The sequence below is a fragment of the Rhamphochromis longiceps genome, linkage group LG18 (genome assembly GCF_057381845.1).
Source record: "Rhamphochromis longiceps isolate RC_006_pf linkage group LG18, R_longiceps_female_GT1.1, whole genome shotgun sequence".
Classification (NCBI taxonomy): Eukaryota; Metazoa; Chordata; class Actinopteri; order Cichliformes; family Cichlidae; genus Rhamphochromis; species Rhamphochromis longiceps.
In genome coordinates this window covers 8528293-8548183 of record NC_140574.1, presented here as the reverse complement: position 1 = coordinate 8548183, position 19891 = coordinate 8528293, and the positions used below count along the sequence as shown (strand labels likewise).

Here is a 19891-nt window from a genome sequence, read left to right as displayed (position 1 = left end):
ACACGCACACCACCACCATCAACTTTGCTAAATTGCTAATGAAAAACATTGATCAGGCAGCAGTCTAGATCCAGCTATTTTCACGGTTGTTGTGGTTGTGATAATTTTGTGAGGCCACATGGAAAAGGCTCGGATGAGCTTGCCATAGTTCTACAAGTTGTGCCTCCATCGCTTGTGTCCAGATCACACGCTGCACTGCCGTGCTACTCCGTCTTTTTCGCTGACATTTGTGTTTGCGCGTGCGCAGTGTGAGAAGCTGCGCTGACAGCCTCACGACGGTCGCGAGGGTTTGAAATCCCCTGCGACCAAGCGATTGATGATTGGGAGCTGGTCGTGAGGTGTTAATCGATTCTCGTTACCCCACGTATACTACACGATGCACGACGCACGATGAAGGCCAAAATCGGGCCGATCGCCAAAACGGTCGCACGACTCAAAAATCGGCTCAAAATGGGCCAAAAATCGCAGTGTAAGCCCAGCATTATGTATATACAGGATCACAGGTGCTTGCAGTACAAATGAAGTAGATGATTTAATGTCAGCATGGCCTGTTATGTATTTTTGCAACACATACATTTCAACTTTCTGTTTTGTTACACACAAACTAGAAGCATAAGTTGAATTCAAGAAGTTTCTTTTATGATGTGAAATGTACGAATGGGAGACATTAAGGGGGCACATAGAGGCTTTTTCCCCATGCAGCTCAGATGCTAATCACACTGAAGTTAATTGCCTTTATTCTGTTCACCACATGTGAATCAAACACTGATTACAGCAACAGGGTGCTGGCTTTTCAGTGCTGGGGTTGAGAACGAGTTGTTTATGTGGTTATCAAGTGGTTACATCATTTCAAAACACTAAATCTTTTTTTTTCCTTCCTTGCAGTGACAAACTTCAACAATGGCTTGGAGGCCAGCTCAGACTCCGATGACGAGGACAAGCTACACATTGTGGAGGAGGACAGCCTGCAGGAGCCTGAGGTTACAGATGCTGATGGAACCACATCGCTGGACAGCCATGACCATGACGCCACCGTAACAGTATTACCCCACAACGGGTCCTGGAATGGAGGTGAGGCACGAGCCATGAGGAATGTGTGTTTAGCACAGCAACAGGTGCTTTTCAGGGTGTTTTCACACCTGCAGTGTTTAGTTTCTTTGAATCAAACTCGGGTGCGGACCAAAACAACTGCATCGAGACCTTTTGGAGGATGTGGCGGAGGATGTAGGTGTAGCGGTTCTTTAATAATGTGAATGTGATCTGAACCAGCTACCACATGTACGTCGCAAGTTTAAGGTAAAAAACTTCCTGTAGCTTTGTATGCTTTGTTTTTTGCGATGCAGAAAGGTATTATATATCTGTACGGGCTAAAATAGCTCTAAGATTAATATAAGTTCTCCACCTTATTTCTGTTTACTTTTGTTGCTCTGACCCCAGACACATCTGGCCAGTGAGCGCACTGAACATTCTCACGTGGTTTGTAGTGACGCATTTTTGTTTGCTTAGAGTTTATTTGGGTTTTAGAAGCCAAATGATGGGGAAAAGCTGGAAAAAAGTTATAAACTGATTCGGACTAGAGTAAACAAACTATTAGTATGTAGGTGAGATTAAACACAGGTACCAGGTCCAAAGTGTTTCTAGGAGCCACTTAGCAGCCATCTTCAAAAACCTCTGATTAGATAATTTAGATAATACATTAAAAAACCTTTTATTTCATTGGTCACTGCATTTTTTTCAGTTCACTCTCTGATTGGCATTTCTTTCTCTCATAATTTCTCTGTTTATATTTATATATCTTAAGACTAGGCCTTTAAGACTGATCTTATTATCTTTTAATCTGGGACAGTTTCCTGGGCATGCTTGCGCTTTCTTAGCATCTCATCCAGGAGATGCTCGCTACACCCACGGGCTTATACAAGCTGTTTCCACACAGATGTGTAGCACTTCACGGGAAATACGTTAGACGTTTACTCAGCTGTATCTTGGTAAGAGTAGTTCATGGTGGTTTCAGTATAATTCTCTGTAATTCATGCAGCCTTTCTGCAGAATTGAATCAACAAATCTTGACCCCAAATGCCTTGTGTCATGAATCGCTGTGCGGCAGGCAGGAGTTGGACCCAAAATGCAGGACTCACAGACTCGGGGAGGTGAACTCAAAACACAGCTTTATTTGCTGGTAGAACAAACATACAAACTAGACTAAACTGGGAAACCATAAACTAAGAACTTACAGCGAGACACAGGGAGATCCACACACAGCATGAGGGACGACGTCACGCCGAACAGAGGGAGACGCAGACAGAAATACACAGAGGGTAAACGAGGAAAGTTTGAACACACGGGGAACACAGGTGACACTGATAATCATAACGAGACAGGGCGGGGTGAACTGAACATGACATGTACGGGCGTGAGAGTCACAAAGTAAACAGGAAGTGCACAGAGGTTCAGACAGGAGGAGAGAGAGCACGGGGAAAACACAGACATAACGGGCTGGGGAAACATGAAACAACCACAAAGGGAGACGAGGGCTCATAAATACACAGGGCACACAGGGGGGGGAGAGAGAGCACGGGGAGAACTTGGACATAATGGGCAGGGGAAACATGGAATAAAACATAAGGAGAGACGAGGGCTCACAGATACACAGAGGGGCACACAGGGGTAAAAGCCATGAAGGGAAAACACTTAGGGAACAACACAACAGGGCAACTCAGAAAACATGGCCTAAATAAGGAACAAAATACAAACATACAAGAAAACTAAGAACACTGGGCCATGTTGGCCCAGGACCATGACAGTACCCCCCCCTCAAGGGCTGGCTCCCGACAGCCCAAACCCGAAAAAACAAAAACAGAAAACAACCCACCCAGGGCGGGAGGCGGGGGACCAGGACGGAGGGACCAGAACGGGAAACAAAAACAAACAACAGAAAACACAGGAGCACATGACTATAGTCCAAATAAGGTTCAGGGGGCCGACCCAGAGCCCACAGGCACAAGAGTTCACGGGTCACACGGTCGGGGGGCCGACCAGGTGGGTGGCACAGGTGACAGAGCTGGTCCGGAGGCCGGCCGTGCGGAAGGCAGCGGCGATGGCGAAGGGGGGGACGACGACGGAGCAGTTCAGGGGGCCGACCGCGCGGAAGGCAGCGGCGGCGGCGAAGGAGACGACGGAGCAGTTCAGGGGGCCGACCGCGCGGAAGGCAGCGGGGGGCCGACCGCGCGGAAGGCAGCGGCGGCCCTCCAGTCTCAGGCGTGCTGGCCATGGCCTGGTGGGCACAGGACCAGACGAGGCAGGACCAGACGAGGCAGGACCAGACGGTGGCGATGCGGGGGCCGGACCAGGCGAAGCACAGGCTGAGGCCGGACCAGACGAGGACGAAGACTCTGAGGCCGGACCAGACGAGGACGAAGACTCTGAGGCCGGACCAGACGAGGACGAAGACTCTGAGGCCGGACCAGACGAGGTTGCAGAGGCTGAGACCGGACCAGGCGTAGCAGAAGCACAGGCAGAGGCTGGCCCAGGCGTAGCAGAAGCACAGGCGGATGCAGCCGGACCAGGCGACGACGAGGCGGTCGCAGGTGGCGGCTGGACAGGCTCCTCGGGCCCTCCAGCTGATGCGGCGTGAGGCTGAACGGGCCCCTCGGACCCTCCAGCGGAGACAGGAGGCTGAACGGGCCCCTCGGACCCTCCAGCGGAGACAGGAGGCTGAACGGGCCCCTCGGACCCTCCAGCGGAGACAGGAGGCTGAACGGGCCCCTCGGACCCTCCAGCTGACGAGGCGTGAGGCTGGACAGGCCCCTCGGACCCTCCAGCGGAGACGGGTGGCTGAACGGGCCCCTCGGACCCTCCAGCGGAGACGGGTGGCTGAACGGGCCCCTCGGACCCTCCAGCGGAGACGAGGAGGTGCTGGCTGGGCTCACTGGAACCCCCAGCGGACGAGGTAGATGGCGACACGGGAGCCGCGGAGTGCTGGATGAGCTCATCCGAGCTTCCAGCAGGAGCCGATGTAGAGCCAGAGAGAATTGGGACCCCGGGCTCAACGTTAAGCTGGCTAGAAAACTGCACTGCTACGGGGAACTGGGCCAAAGGTTCAGGTGCGAGCTGAGCTGCTGGACACACGGGGACCTGAGCTGCTGGACACACGGGGACCTGAGCTGCTAACGGTGGAGAAGTAAACGACTGCACAGGGGACTGAACTGATGTCTGTAGTAACGGTGGTGGTGAGAGTGGAGTAGGTGGTGGAGTTAATGACTTCACAGGGGAATGAACTAGAGGTAGTGACGGTTGTGGTGCTGGTGGTTGAGTGGGTGACTGTGCTAAAGGAGGCTGCACTGGGGACACTGGAGACTGCACTGGGGAAAGCAGGGCTGCAGGAGGCTGCACTGGGGACACTGGAGACTGCACTGGGGACACTGGAGACTGCACTGGGGACACTGGAGACTGCACTGGGGACACTGGAGACTGCACTGGGGACACTGGAGACTGCACTGGGGAAAGCAGAGCTGCAGGAGACTGCGCTAGAGACTGCAGTGATGGTTGTAGTGGAGGTGTGACGGGTGGAGGAGTGGCTGAAGTGGCTGCGGGTCGGGCGGCTAATGGCTCGGCTACAGAGTGCCTTAATGGCAGGGCTATGGGTTGAATGACTGACTGAGTAGCAGCCTGAATGGCTGGGTGTAGTGACGGTTGTGGTGGAAGAGAAACAGGTGGTAGTGTGGATGATGGAGCTAAGGGCGACTGAGTGGCAGACCGAACTGATGACTGAAGCGATGGTAGAGGTGAAAATGGAGCTTGTGGTGGAGTTAATGACTGTGCTAGCGGGGACACAGGAGACACAGCTTGTAGCTGGGCAGCTAAGAGAGCTTCAGGAGGCTGGGCAGCTAAGAGAGCTTCAGGAGGCTGGGCAGCTAATAAACTGTTCACATTACCATCCGTAGCACAAAACACAACCCCTGAACGAATAGTCCCACGGTTCGACACAGAAAAAGAGTCCTTATTCACCACAGCCGGCGATGTAAAAGTCCGAACGTCCGGCTGTGGGGTGGCGCGCCCGCGGCGTGATCGACGTTTCTTCCCCGCAGATGGCTCCAAAGGGCCGGGAAAAACCACATCCGGCCGGTGAAACTGACGCGGCTGCTCCAGGGTGGCTGTTGTCTGTTGCTGCTGGGCCAAGTCTGATATTTCCCGAGTTCGCGCCGCCTCCCGGGCTTCATTCAAATTGGCCAATAAGTCCAAACATCCTCTGACCTGGCGGAGATGAGAATTTCCTTTGAGGATTGCTTCGATAGCATTTATCCCCACAATCTTTGCCCTTGTATTGGAAGTGTGGGTTATCCACTCGACTAGGCGTTGGACACGTATCAGATCGCTCTCCCCGGGTAAGTCTGCTGGGTCCATGTTGTGGTGACGTCGTACTGTCATGAATCGCTGTGCGGCAGGCAGGAGTTGGACCCAAAATGCAGGACTCACAGACTCGGGGAGGTGAACTCAAAACACAGCTTTATTTGCTGGTAGAACAAACATACAAACTAGACTAAACTGGGAAACCATAAACTAAGAACTCACAGTGAGACACAGGGAGATCCACACACAGCATGAGGGACGACGTCACGCCGAACAGAGGGAGACGCAGACAGAAATACACAGAGGGTTAACGAGGAAAGTTTGAACACACGGGGAACACAGGTGACACTGATAATCATAACGAGACAGGGCGGGGTGAACTGAACATGACATGTACGGGCGTGAGAGTCACAAAGTAAACAGGAAGTGCACAGAGGTTCAGACAGGAGGAGAGAGAGCACGGGGAAAACACAGACATAACGGGCTGGGGAAACATGAAACAACCACAAAGGGAGATGAGGGCTCATAAATACACAGGGCACACAGGGGGGGGGAGAGAGAGCACGGGGAGAACTTGGACATAATGGGCAGGGGAAACATGGAATAAAACATAAGGAGAGACGAGGGCTCACAGATACACAGAGGGGCACACAGGGGGTAAAAGCCATGAAGGGAAAACACTTAGGGAACAACACAACAGGGCAACTCAGAAAACATGGCCTAAATAAGGAACAAAATACAAACATACAAGAAAACTAAGAACACTGGGCCAACATGGCCCAGGACCATGACACCTTGAAGTCAATTATCACACTGGAGGGTAACAGCCAGTATTTTTCACAAAAATGTCCTTAGGGCTGGCATGTGTAATTTGTCCTTATTGCTGTTGTAAGTGAAGCTTAAAAGGTGCATTAATACAGCAACGGGTCCGCTCAGTACTCATATTTATGTAATCAAGTGTTGGCTTCTGTGTTTCAGGAGATACTGTATATTAGCGCAGGTGGGGAGATTACCCACCCAACTGTTAGCAAGTAAATCCAAATCAGAGCAGCAGTAGCGTTATGTTCACTGACTTTGTTGTGGATCATTGTGGAGAAGAACTGTACTAACTTAAGCACATACGTAGTGCTTTTATTGAATTAAGTGATCTGAAGGGGGCACACACATGAACACAGGAACCAAGCAACCTGCATGCGGTGCTGGTGGGTGTAAAATCTGGAGGCATGAGTCAGCTGAACACGATCACAGCTCAGTGTGGTGTGCCTTTTTCAGATCAGAAGAGAAGTAAAGAGTAGTAAAGAGTAACCAGAAACCAAGAATTTATAGCAGCGAGAGAGAGGATGCAAATGAGGAAAGAGATATATAAATAAGGAGGGGAAGTAAGCTCGTCTGAGGAATAGACATGTTTCTGTAACGCCCTCATTAATCCTTAATCTAGCCGGCAGTCTTGCAGAGGTTTCTCTCTATAATCTCCAGTTCTCACATCCAGCAAACTTTAATAAATCCCATCTACTCCCTAACTGGCAAAGATTCCTTTTAATAATACAATGCTCTGCCTAAGGGCGGGTCTTTACATGCAGTTTATGCTGCATCTTCTGTGCTTGAACATTTTTGTCAGTGCCAGTAATACTTAAAGCAACATCTTATTCCTACATTTTTCTGTAACCTTACCTTACCTTCTGTAAGATTGACCCTTTGCGTTTTAACATTTTCACTTATTAACTTGTTACGTATAATACAGATAAGTGGTAACCATTTCCATATGCTGCTTTACACACGGCATGCCGCATAGTGTAAACACAGTAGATGCTCACATGTGATTTCAGCTGAGATTAAAGTGACGGCTGGTGAAGTGAGACTCAGAGGGAAACTCTAACCCAGTCGGAGATTTTCAGAATGTTTTGCTATGCTGATAAATGGTGTTGATTGCAAGTAGATCAATTGTAAATGGTAAATGGTAAATGGCCTGCATTTGTATAGCGCTTTACTCAGTCCATAAGGACCCCAAAGCGCTTTACACTACATTCAGTCATCCACCCATTCACACACACATTCACACACTGGCAATGGCAAGCTACATTGTAGCCACAGCTGCCCTGGGGCGCACTGACAGAGGCGAGGCGCCACCAGGCCCTCTGACCACCACCAGTAGGCAAACATGGGGTAGTCTCTTGCCCAGGGATATTTGGCATGCAGCCAACCAATGTGGTAATAATATTAGGGATGAGTTTTCAGATGTTTAATCAGTCATTTCTTGAAGAAAGTCTGCTGTATTTCAAGCTTTGCACATCAACTTGTTCTTTGCTTTAGCATCTAAAATGTGGAAAATACCTAAAAAAAAAACCCTACGAGGGTTTTTAGGTCTACCGGCCAATCTAGTGAGTTGTGAGAATTTCAGGTTAACTGTCCAAAATAATCTAGGGAGCTTGGAAAGAAAAGCGACTGGACTGGAGTGTGATGTGTGTTTGTATGGATCTTAATGTAATTAACTAACAGAAGTTCAAAGCAACAAGCAACTATATAAAATATAAACTTTACCGCTCTGTGCATTCAATCACAAGATTACAATTTCCTGCAGCATTATTCTCTTGTGTTGTTTGGAACTGTGTTGGGTTTTTCTGTTTCTGTTTTTTATTTTCTTTATAGATCTGATAATGTCTCTGATTGGAGTTGGTGGCGCTCGGGGATATTTTTTTGCAGAAGGATCATATGACCTGTGAAATGCCCCGTTTTATGTGAGCACGCACAGAGCCTGAGGCAGAAAGTCCGGTTTAGAAAAGGACGTTAATAACCACCACCGTCATACCCATTATCTCCAACTGGGGTTTCAAGTTTTTTAATCCAGCAAAGGGAAAGAAAACCTGGTTGTGTTGAGCTTTGTTCATAGAATACCCCTCAGAACAGCAACTAAGCTCTAAAAAAGTGTTTTATGGAGCACAGGCACACCGGGACCAAGTGTTGCTGATTGTTACAAGCCACACATCGTCTCCAATTCCTACAAGAATAGCATCAGCACAAACAAGGAGCTGTACTGGCACATTTTCAACCATTTTCTAGTAGTACTAACAAAGAAGATCCTTACTTACTAACCTTTGTGCCATCTCATTTTGACAGATGCAAAATAAATTCTGTCAGTGTGTATTTAATGCTTTTTTTTTTAGCTTAAGTGATCAAATCTTGAAATCTGAGCAGATTCATGCATTTTTTGCTTGAAAACAGACTTTGTCCTTGGACTGCACCTTGAAATCAGAATAGAATAGAATTCAACTTTATTGTCATTGCACATGCACAGGTACAGGGCAACGAAATGCAGTTTGCATCCATCCAGAAGTGCTTTAGTGATATAGATATATTACAATATATATTAGCAATAGTATAGATATGTAAGTATATTACAGAAATGGTATATTACAAAAATCAAATAGAAATGGCGCACCTGTAACTGCATGCAGAGACCTTAAATGTTACACCTTGCAGTTTTGTAATTAGCCTTGGAGAGATACATTGAATTTTACCTTTACGGACATAGGTGGATTTTTATGGTACCATTGTTTCTGACGGTATACAACCCACATGTACAAGCTAACCAATCAGCATGAGAGCCTGTGTTGCAGATCTGCATGCGTTTTTCCTTCCTTTTTAAATCACAGAGCCTGTGTCCACTAGGTATCCATCACACAATCTGATCTGTTCCAATATTGAGGTTGTACTCCCAAGATTTTATTAGCACCATCTTGCAGTGTGACATGTAGAAAGACAGCCATATTGCTGATAGAGCCCAGTTGTATAAGACTGTTTGTCTGTACATCTCATCTCTCTCTTTGATCGGATTAGTTCATCCTCCTCCAAGCCTCGGGGAACGCCCGTTCGCCCGCCACAGCCAGATGTTCTGCTCTTTCTGTCTCGCACTTGTAGGTCAGCCTGTATGACACCACATCCTAAAGGCTAATCTAACTATGACACACACACACATCCACCAACACATCCACTCTCTCCTCCCTCTGAATCGAATTTCTCCCTCTCTATTCTTCTTTGATAAAACACAGAGACAAGCTTCATCATCCATCATTCCTTGTCATCTTTCTCCTCTGACTGGTGTCTGACTGCTTATCTGTTCTCCAAACAATAAGTGCTCACTGACAGGTGACATGCCAGAAACATCTTGAATTTCTTTCTGGTGACAAAATGTACATTAAAATGTAAAAAAGAGCATTTTTTTTAATATCCTCTCCTGTCATCACTGTGTGTCTATAAATTAGATAAACACTAGACGTAGTGTAAGTGAAAGCCCCGCCCACTGGAGGGGAAAAGAGTTGTTAACAGATATGCTGCAGAGTGCTAAAATACTAATAACATGTTTCAAGGTGGCTCAAAATATTAGTGATGTTCACATATTAGGCTACGTTCACACTGCAGGCGAAAGCGCATCAAATCCAACTTTTTTGACCCTATGCGACCCATACCCGATCATGGTATGACAGTTTGAACAGTACAAATCCGATATTTTCAAATATCACTTTGGTATGTGGTACTGAATCTGATACATATCTGATGTTTCAGAAAATGACTGCTGTTTGAATGGTCATGTCGCATTAAATCCGTCTTTTACGTCACTGACAGACGGCAATTATCAGCGCCGGAGAAGACATCGCGAACGCTTCCTGGTCATCCAGTGAAACTGTTGGGAAGACAACGTTGGAGAAACGTGAACATTTTATTTGTACTGTATAATCGGCAGATTCTGACAGAAATTTCCAACTATCCTTTGAAGCACCGCTCTTCTCTAAAACAGCAATAAGGATCATTATTAGGCCATTTGTAAATAACAAAATAACTTTATAACTTAAAGCAAAATTGGGAAACGTAAAGTCCGAAACAAGTCTTTATATTAAGGCCATCAGTCAAACAATACTGTTTGTTCTGGGTCGAAACAGAGCGCGTTGTGTGTGACGTCTTCTTTTGCGCATGCGGGCCGCTTTGAGGGGTCACACAAGAGCGCGTTTGCTGTCACATTTTATTTGTAGTGTGAACAAGCAGACAAAAAAATCGGATTTGAGCATTAAGACCTGCAGTGTGAACGTAGCCTTAGATTTGTCAGTGACAACATTTAGCTTAAGCTAAATAGACAGTCAGGATCTCAGTGTTCTTCCTGCTGATGTGTCACACCTTTCAGTCAGGACTGCTGGAGTAAAGGAAGAAGAATTTTATTTCTTAATTATATTTTAAAGTATGAATCTGTTCCTTCCACATGCATACGAGGACAGCATGAGGCAAGGAGAGATCAGCAAGACCCGCACAGTACAGAGGATATGACACTAGTGACAACAGACATTAACCATGTCAGATACAGCATAAAAAGAAGAGTTGCGATGGTGGTGGGTTGCTAAGTGGCTTGCAGATGCATAGCAAATGTGTGCAGGCAACAACGCCACGTTCCTCATGTCAGACTTTAACAGGCTCTGTCTGTAGGCTCTTGCAGTTGACCCTTTGCTGCATTAATATTCATTAGGAAAGACCAAATTATATAATCACTTAATTCTAATTTAAATATTGTGCTCATTTACATAAATGAATAATTGATTGAATATTATAAAATCAGCTTATCACTTCAGTTCTACAGTGCTATTTCTATAATTCAAACAACATAAAAACAAGAGATTTGGTTTATATATTAGTGAAATAACAGCTTAATGAGTTCCCTCATTAACACTGCTGACATGGTGTGTGACTGTGTGGAGTTGAGTCAGCTGAACTGCTTGTTGTTTCCCTTTGCAGACAGGGTTTTTGTGCGCTGCACGTCCGCTGGGAACCGCGGAACAGGTTTAGTCATATCATGATGATTCACATCTGATGCAGTCAACAGTTTTGGACCTAAAGTTGCTCATCCATCAACTTCCTGCCGTCCTTCTTCCTACTCCGAAGTTCTGAAGTTTTACCAGCTGCAGGAAGCGCAGACAGAAATAGACTTTCTAGAGACTTTGTGTTTATTTTATTTTTTTAATTGGTTTCCACTCCACGTTCAGGCAGCATGGTAAAGCTCTTTAAAACTCTTTAAACCTCCAGATACCCCGAAGTAAGTACGTTTGCAGGATCAGCGCTTACACACTTTCAAAAACACACCTCAGGATCCAAACAAAACAGCAAAAGTGTCACAAGCTTTAACGAGCAGAAGCAGAACCAACTCTGCATTCAACAGCCGAAGTTGATTGGCTTGTGTTTACGCCGATTCTCAATGCCCTTTTAATCCTTGATTCCTCTCAAACAGCTCAGCCTACGCAAGCATCTGCCTTCATCTCGACAGCAGTTAGTTACAGCCAAGCAGGAAATACTAAAACCATGGAGACGGCGAGAATGTGACACTCAGAGATATTGCTCTCAAGGCTTGTTTCATTGTTCCTGAATAAAGCCTTACATGGTGTGAGCAGTGCTCATGAGTGCTGCTCACACCATGCTTTATTTCTCTCCCTCTTTCTCTCAGCTCTATCCTTTCTCCTCTGTACTCACTACTTTTCTGCAGTCACTGATCCCTTCTCATTTCTTTGTATTTTTCTGCCAGGCTTTCGTCTTGCTTTCTCTTGCTTTTGTTTCCCTTCTTTTTCGGCTGAGTATCCAACTACAGATATTGTAGGAAAGCCTCCCCACAGTGTTTGAAGTGATAGGTGGTGCTCTGACTTTGGATATTATTAATTATCCATGGAGGTTTTCCTACGCTTGTTGTTGTTCAGTAAACCTCAACTTTTTGGGACAAGCTAAAACTTCTAAGCCTTATTCTCACAATAAACTAGCACGTCAGGTGAAATAATACATTCACTTATTAGCCTGACATCAGAATAGTACATATGATTGTACACCCAGACTACATAGCAAAGTTTAGTAGGTTTGGACTGTTCTTATACAGCAGTTTTCCACTCAAATACTACTACAAGTCACGTTTATACAGGGCTGAATATTCACTGTCTATCTAACTGTCACACATATACTCAGACAGCCCACTCTACCTCCTGACCTGCAGCATCTATATTTATTTAAACAGGTCTGCATCAAATATTCACAGTAGTGCAGGGTTTGATTGGTATTTTAGAGGGCTTTACAGAGAATAATGATGGAAATACATGTGATACTGTTAGCACTGGGCCTGACTTTAAAATTTCCAGGCATACACATTTGTGTTTCTTTCTTTTTTTAAAAAATTTTTTTTTCATGATCACCAGCTTTGACTGTGAGCACAGAAGCAGCACGCACCTTTGTATTCAAAGCTTCTGTTTGAAAAGGGCAGCCAATCAGAGTGATTTCATTTATTTATTAATTTCTGCTAATAAAAAGGTGTGTTTGGTTAGCTAAAACGACTTTTTTAAAATACCTAGATTTGTACACTTTTCTTAATAAAATCGAACTTTTTTCATAGCTTTAGATAAACACTTTGATTAAAGATTGCAATGTGAGAAAAATATGCAGTGCTGAGCAGAGAGAGACTTCATTTATTGACTGAATGTTCTGTTTTTTTCACCTTTGACCGGTCCTGTCAGGTGCCTTTTTGTTGTAATAAGGTAGGATGGTGAACTTGTATATGTAGTTATGCACTAATTCTCTTGACTTCACAGTAAGAAGAGTTTTTAAATAGAATAAATGTGCCATTAACAATTACATTTTACATCTTAAAAATGCTCAGTTTGCAAAACCTTGACAGTTTAAACAAGGAAAGCATCAGCAGAGGTGGTGATAGTAGTAGTAGTAGTAGTAGTATGTTCTTTGGGGTCTTGATATAAATGTATAATATAACGAATTGAATTGACTCGTGCTTTCACGGCAGTACTTGTTATTTTTCAACTGCACCTGCGATAGAAAGCAGCCTGTTCACTCCTTTAGAAAAACATTAACAAACCAGGAAGGAGTTACATATTTAGTGTGTGCAGAGGAGCTCTGACGGTGTTGGAGGGAAGTCATGGAAAAGTCATGAAATGTTGCAGCGCTGTAAGGCCACGGTGGGAACCCTTCAAAGGCTTTGCGTGATATTTTTGGATAGTCTGACTTTGAGTCCTTTCTTTCCTCCCCGTCTGAGGCGAAAGGAGAAAGAACGGAGAGCAGCTGGTGTTGAATTGGTCCTCTGGTGAGAGATTAGTGTGCGCTACTCCCCCTGCAGTCTAGGCCGCACTGCAGCTCCAATCCATCCTGCCTTATAAATTCACCATGGACTCACAGTGACAGGTTCTGGCAAGGTATACGAGTGCTGTGTGCAGAGAGTGCATGTGCCTGTGAATAACTCGGCTGGTGTAAGTATGCAAGTGTATGTGTGTGTTTGCGTGTGTGCGAACCACATGATTTCCTGTTTTCATTCCATTCTGATATTCCACTTGTGTGTGTTGCAGGGTCCTGGTTGTCATTACAGCATGTATGTTTTTTGTGAGGCATTAAGAGTAATTGTAGAGTGTGGTGGGAAAATATGCAGAGAGGTGTATCAAGTGAGGGGGGGATTGGAACGAAGGGGTGATGGAGGGAAATAAAGTAAGTGAAGGAGGGAGGGAGATGAAGTTAGATTAAAGAAATTGTGGGGAGGGGAGAGGTTGAGGAAACAAGCAGTTGGTAACGTGGTTGAAGAGAAGGAAGAGGAAGAGACAAAGACAGAAAGGGAGAGGAGGAAGCTAATTTAAAAAGAAAACATGACAATAGAACATGTTTGTTTCTTCTTTTTTGAATGGCAAACGAACAAAGAATAGTATTGCAGCTTAAACCTTTTTAATCCGTAAACATGTGTCTGTTAATCAAGTAGTCGTTTAACAGAAAGTGACATCCTTTCTCAATTAAATCTTTAAGACCTGCAACTTTCTGCAGCTTAGGGACAGTTGGAAATAATCTTATTGTGGCTGTAAAGTTCTCTAAATAATGACTCAGTAAATAAGTAGTCTCAGCTTGCTAAACCTGCCATTTTCCAAACTGTTGTTCGCTTACTCTTTAGCGGGGTCTTTATTTTTGGTAACCTCTGCAAAACCGTTTCAGCCAGAGCCAAATGAAAATACCCAACACTGCACTGCATTTTGTTAACTACCGCCACGAATAGGGGTTCAGCATAGAGCGATATATTTGTTCATCAAATGATCGGAAATAAGATTCTGCCACATATGTTATCAGACTTGTTGCCTTTGCGGTAGGTGGACACATGCTTACATGCATAAGAACGATGTACAAGTCGTTTATGGAAGCTGTGACACTTTTGACTGTTTAATAGTTGAACAATTAGAAAACTGTGAATTGCATCTGATGAATACGACACATTAATCCGGCAGGAACTCGTCAGCTGTTGCAGTCAACCTTGACACAGTATTATAGTAAAAGCCCCCAAAATCATCATGGAAATGGCTTAATGGAGCTGCATTGTGTAACTAGAAGTATTTATGTTTAAAATCAGAGTCAGAGTCGACCTGTGTCCTTGATTTTACTGACACAAAGGTCTGCAGTCAGTCAAGGTCAGCATTTTCACATTCATCCCTGCACTTTCCTAAATGGAGACTGTTTTCAAAGAGCTCGGCTTTCAAATGCCAGGGGGCCAAAATGTGTTTTTAGCTTGCTTAGTGAGGGCATATTCTAGAACGGATTTAAGAGACTCCTCTGCTCTGCTCTTCTTGAAGTCTTTTTCATGTTTTCCTTTTAGTTGAGGTTTCTTTTTTTTCGAGGAGTGAAGTTTTTCCCTTTTTTCATTGAAGAGTTTAAAGACAGACGATGCTGAATGCTGTACATGTTAGTGAGCTACATAAATAAACTGAAGGAAGGACTAAGATAAGGAGAAAATGACGATATAAGAGGCTATAAGAGAAAGGAATGAGCAAAGAGAGGTGGGGAAGGAAGCTTGAAGGGTAGATGAGCGAGTCTCAGAGGGGGAAAAGAGATTTGGAAAGCTTTTGGATGAGATCATGGGAAGTAAAGATCTGTGTGTTTAATATGAGGCTTAACAGGGCTCGGCCTGGGCCCGCCTATTCTTTATAAAGGCGTACACACACACACACACAGTTCAGCATAGACCCCTCCTTTCTTTTTCTTTTTATGACTGGTTCTGTGATTGCAGATCCTGCTGACTACACACACACGCAGCTGCACCTGTCCCTGACACGGCTCAGCAGGAAGAGGCGTGGCCTTTCCTGCTGATTCTGCCTGCATTTAAAATACTTGAGCACCATGACAACACTGGTCACAGTTTCACCTCACTGCTTTCTCTTATCAGTGTTTTTATACTCAGAAAGTGAAGTAAGCGCTCTGCCTAAGTTCCTCTTCTACACTTGTTATGATATTTGCACTTAGCACAGCATCCGATCTGATCAAGGGAAGAGCGGCAAGAGTCTTTGTCTCAGAGGGATGAAATCCTGCTTAGAGCAATATGCACACAAAAAATGCTGTAACTGCAAAAAATCAAGAATAAAACCCTGACTGAGCTCTAAAATAAAGAAAATCACTGTATACTGTACAGTATATACTATGCATCCATTTATCAGTGCACTGCTCAAAGGAATATTCAGCCACACACATTCATGCATTTGTATCTTGCCTAAAGTTATTCTACATGCTGACTGTAGAAGTCAGGAATCAAACAACTGGCTATTTAAATGAGTAGATAATCTGCTTATTATGCATGCCTTAACATTAGACTCACTTTCACCACTCTACCAGTTTTACAGAGGAGTTTAGTGTACTTGAACAAGTAAATCAGATGGGGCTGGGGGTTAGTGGAAAAATAAATCATGCCATCAAGCATTATCTCAGATTGGTGTTGAGACTTCAATTACTTAACGGGGACCTTGTGTTATAAACAGGCGGTGCAGTGTTACTCTGTTTCTTCTGCAGTCTGAAGTGTTATCTGCATGGCTGTCTAGTTTAACTGTATGCTGTGAATGATCGTGGATGGAAAAAATAAGACGAGTGTTGGAAAATGCGTCACAGTCTTTACATATTTAAGAAAAAAAGGCAAAAAAAAATAGGAATGAGGAAGCCTTTGATCCTAAACTCATTTCTTCAATTAAGTGGCTTGGCCTTCTTTGCCATTTCTTTGATGGTGCTCTGCAAACATTTGAAGTAACAGGTAACAGCAAATTATTACTTGCATTCAGGTCACCATCTTTTCAAAATGCATTTGATATAAAATTGCACGCAGTGCTTTTTTGAAGCACTTGTAGATGCCAAGTTTGCCTGAGCATATTCATTGCTATCTGTTTTGTTCCATGTCGGCTACTTAAGGTTAATTTTAATAGAGGAGTGTGTTTGGTTTAATGAGAGGGAATGTTTGGGTAGAGGACAGACTGTCAGTGTGGTGCCACTGTTACGTCCCTGACTCATTTCTCTCTGAAGTGCCACGTTTGAATCACGCCCAGGGCTGTAATTATTCTTTGTAAGGCTCATTATGGTTGCAGGGAAACATACTGTCTGTGTCTGTGCAGCAAACCAGCTGTTCCAAGTGAACTCAAACATCGCTAACAGTTCAGCTGGCTGTAGCTATAGATGATTAAAGATGTATGAATATTAGCAGGTATGTAGGAAGCAAGGGTTTCTGTTTTTAATATTGTCCTAAGTAACATGACAGTACAGCATCACAGTACGGTTTGGTCTGTCTAATATTTGGCTCCAAATTAATTTTTAAAAGTTCAGTATAATAAGGTTTGATTTTATTTCATCTTAGCAAACAGTATGTGCTGGGACTTTGTAGTAGAGTGTTAATTCTAATTACTTCAAATGTGTTTAGTTTATTTTTCCAATATTTAAATATGATAACATTTACAGAGGTTCATGCTGTATGTTTGGTCAGCATTACAGTCGCGTGGCTCAGTTTTTCACTGGTCTGCATACTCACGTCAGAGCTTTCTAATTATGTCCTTACTGCTTCTATATTAATTAGGAGGGTAAGAAGCTATCAAGTGCTTCTAATCAAATGCTCTTGATTAACGGATCATCAGCAAGTGTGACCACTTTGGATACAAGCAGATGTTTTAGCAGTTTGCTGGTCTGAAGCAAATTCATGCCAATGTCAAGATGCAAATAAACAGCAAAAAGCCCAAGAGCTATGTGGCAGACATTGACATCAACCATGCTAACTGAGGTCTGCAAAGTTCTTGACTGTACGGTTAGAGAAACATGAATGTGTATGCTATTTTGGAGGTTTGCCAAGAGAAAGCCATCCCCTTCTCGTTTACGTTTGCAAAGTTGCATGTGAACAGACCACTCCTGGAACAGTGTCCTTTGGATATACAAGCCCAAGATGGAGATATTTGGCCTGAATGTACAGTGCCACATTGATGAAAGTCAAACACAGCATATCAGCACAAACATCTCATACCAACTGTCAAACACAGTGGTGATCATTTAGGGTGGTTTTACAGCCACGGGACTTCAGCCCCAGCAGTCATTGAGTCAACTCTGTGTACCAAAGAATTCTAGAGCCAAATGTGAGCTCTGTCCAGCAGCTAAAGCTTGGATGAAACTGGGTCATGCAACAGGATGGTCTTATGTACACTACATCGTAATGGCTGAAAAAGAAAAGAATCAAGGGACTCAAAACTCAACCTGAATGATGTAGCAGGAACTTATGAGACCTGTGCATAAACAAATGCCCACAAACCTCAATGAACTGAAGGAATGTTGTAAAAAAGAGTGGGCCCAAATTCCTCCACAATGACGAGAGAGACTGATAAAGTCATACAATAAATGATCCCTTCAAGTTACTGCTGCTAAAACAAGCTGCTCCATAGTTTTCCACAGCATTGTAGCTACAACTTCCCAAATTCAGAATCTTCTGATTTTAGGGATCTCTGAACATTGTTAGCAGAACTAGTCCAGGTTTCTTTAAGAATAATGTTCGGCAGCTATGCCATTTTTAAATTGCCCAACAAATGTTTTTTGAGAATACAAAGTGCACAACGATAGCTCAAGTGATGAGCCCGTTATCAAATCATTTACAAGTTATATGGCGCCCTCTAGTGGTGGTACTTCAAGCATTAGCTCATAGAAGGGATTCCTCACAGAGAAAATAAGTCGTTTAAAATGATTTAAACACAAAGTCATTCAGTCTGTCTGTATCTGTAGTGCTGTCCGTGGTGGATAATTGGGTTCTTTGTATACAGCAACACTAACCTTTGTGCATTTGTGTTTTTAGTGAAGGAGGAGTGTGCATCAGAGGAAGAAGAGGAGGTGGAGAAGGATGCTCTAGTGGAGGAGATTCTCCAGCAGGGAGACACAGCCATCATCTATCCTGAAGCCCCCGAGGACGAGCAGAGTCCGACAGAGACGGGAGGAGCCGATGAAAACGGTAACACGCCAACATCACATATTATACTGAATGTCATGATGCAGATGTTCAGGTATTACTATTGCTGTGTCAAAATTTCAAATTCTTTGATGTCAAGCACTACAAATTTCCAATTTCTTCCTGCTCAGCATTCTGGAGTTCATAGCATGCTATACTCAGCTTAGTACTCACTTCAGAAGTGAGCAGTAAATAAGTGGGATTGTGAATTGTTTGAAAAGCTGACAGGTAAACTAGTTGTTGGGGTGGATAACAAACGGCTGCATTTTCAGAGCTTTTATTTCAAACACTGAAGATCTCAGAACACATTTTCTTGATAATGGACCTCTGAGGTTATAATAAAAGATACAATCAGAAAAGTGAGATATTGTCACACAAATCTGCCATTTACAGTTGAGACACTAAGGTTCAAACTCCAAAGTATAACCACTAAACTCAAGTGTTGAGTGCTCCACTAGCAGCTGGTGAAGTTGAGGATAAAGTTGAGATAGCACAGGTCAAAGAACATTACTTACTTGGAGGAAGCTCTGAATGTTCTGGAGCACAAGAAAGGCATAAATGCTGAAATAATAACAGTAGCTGGCTTGTTATAGCTTTAAGGAAGATTTAAGGGCAAAGACAATAGTAAAACTTATACAGTCTAGAGAGGTTTTATGAAGGGCAGGTTATTCTCAGGCCTTCATACAGAGAGTGGGGAAACTATGTTGTTTATATCCAAAATATTTAGCTTATGTGTTGGACTTAACACAAAAAATGTTTGGGAAAACCAGAGGTAGATGCACAGGAATGTCACTTTTTCCTTCCATCCAGCTGGCTAGTTACTGTATGGAGAGTTGTGGATGCTGGAGAGCAAAGTTAAGGAAATGAGCTAACCAACATCAGAAAGGTGTAGGAGGAGGAGGAGCTGTTAGACTGTCCGACATGCTCTTCATATGAAGTGTAAGAAAAAAAAAAAATCATCATCTATCATCCACGTTTCCCTTTTTCTTCCACCACAGGAACACCTGATTCTTTTTCCCAGTTGCACACTTGCCCCTACTGCTCCCGGGGCTACAAACGCAACGCCTCACTGAAGGAGCACATCAAGTATCGCCACGAGACCAGTGAGGATAACTACAGCTGCTCGCACTGCAGCTACACCTTTACCTATCGCTCGCAGCTGGAGAGGCACATGAGCCACCACAGGGGCTCCAGAGAGCAGGTAACACCTCTTAGCATGAGAACCGAAGACGCAATGCGCCAAACTAAGAGCGAAATCAGGTCTGA

At 44.1% G+C, this 19891-nt stretch overlaps 2 protein-coding genes and 1 long non-coding RNA gene across 4 annotated transcripts in view; 2 read left to right on the top strand and 1 right to left on the bottom strand.

The window, feature by feature from the left end:
* LOC146647666 (uncharacterized) overlaps positions 1-19891 on the top strand; it is a 302194-nt gene that overhangs the window by 124077 nt on the left and 158226 nt on the right. The gene's annotated exons all lie outside the window — the stretch shown is intronic.
* Positions 1-19891, top strand: part of LOC146647667 (zinc finger E-box-binding homeobox 1-like) — an 81498-nt gene that overhangs the window by 50752 nt on the left and 10855 nt on the right. For both annotated transcript variants that reach the window (XM_085389730.1, XM_085389731.1), the window contains exons 2-4: positions 886-1071; positions 18476-18628; positions 19624-19826. In XM_085389730.1, the coding sequence (XP_085245856.1) occupies positions 886-1071; positions 18476-18628; positions 19624-19826 (542 nt within the window). The remainder of the gene's footprint in view (positions 1-885; positions 1072-18475; positions 18629-19623; positions 19827-19891) is intronic.
* On the bottom strand, positions 3252-6170 carry LOC146647668 (uncharacterized). Its single transcript, XM_085389933.1, has 2 exons — positions 3432-6170; positions 3252-3271 (listed from the first exon to the last, which is right to left on the bottom strand). The coding sequence occupies exons 1-2, from the start codon at positions 5422-5424 to the stop codon at positions 3252-3254; spliced, it is 2013 nt and encodes a 670-aa protein (XP_085246059.1). The 5' UTR covers positions 5425-6170.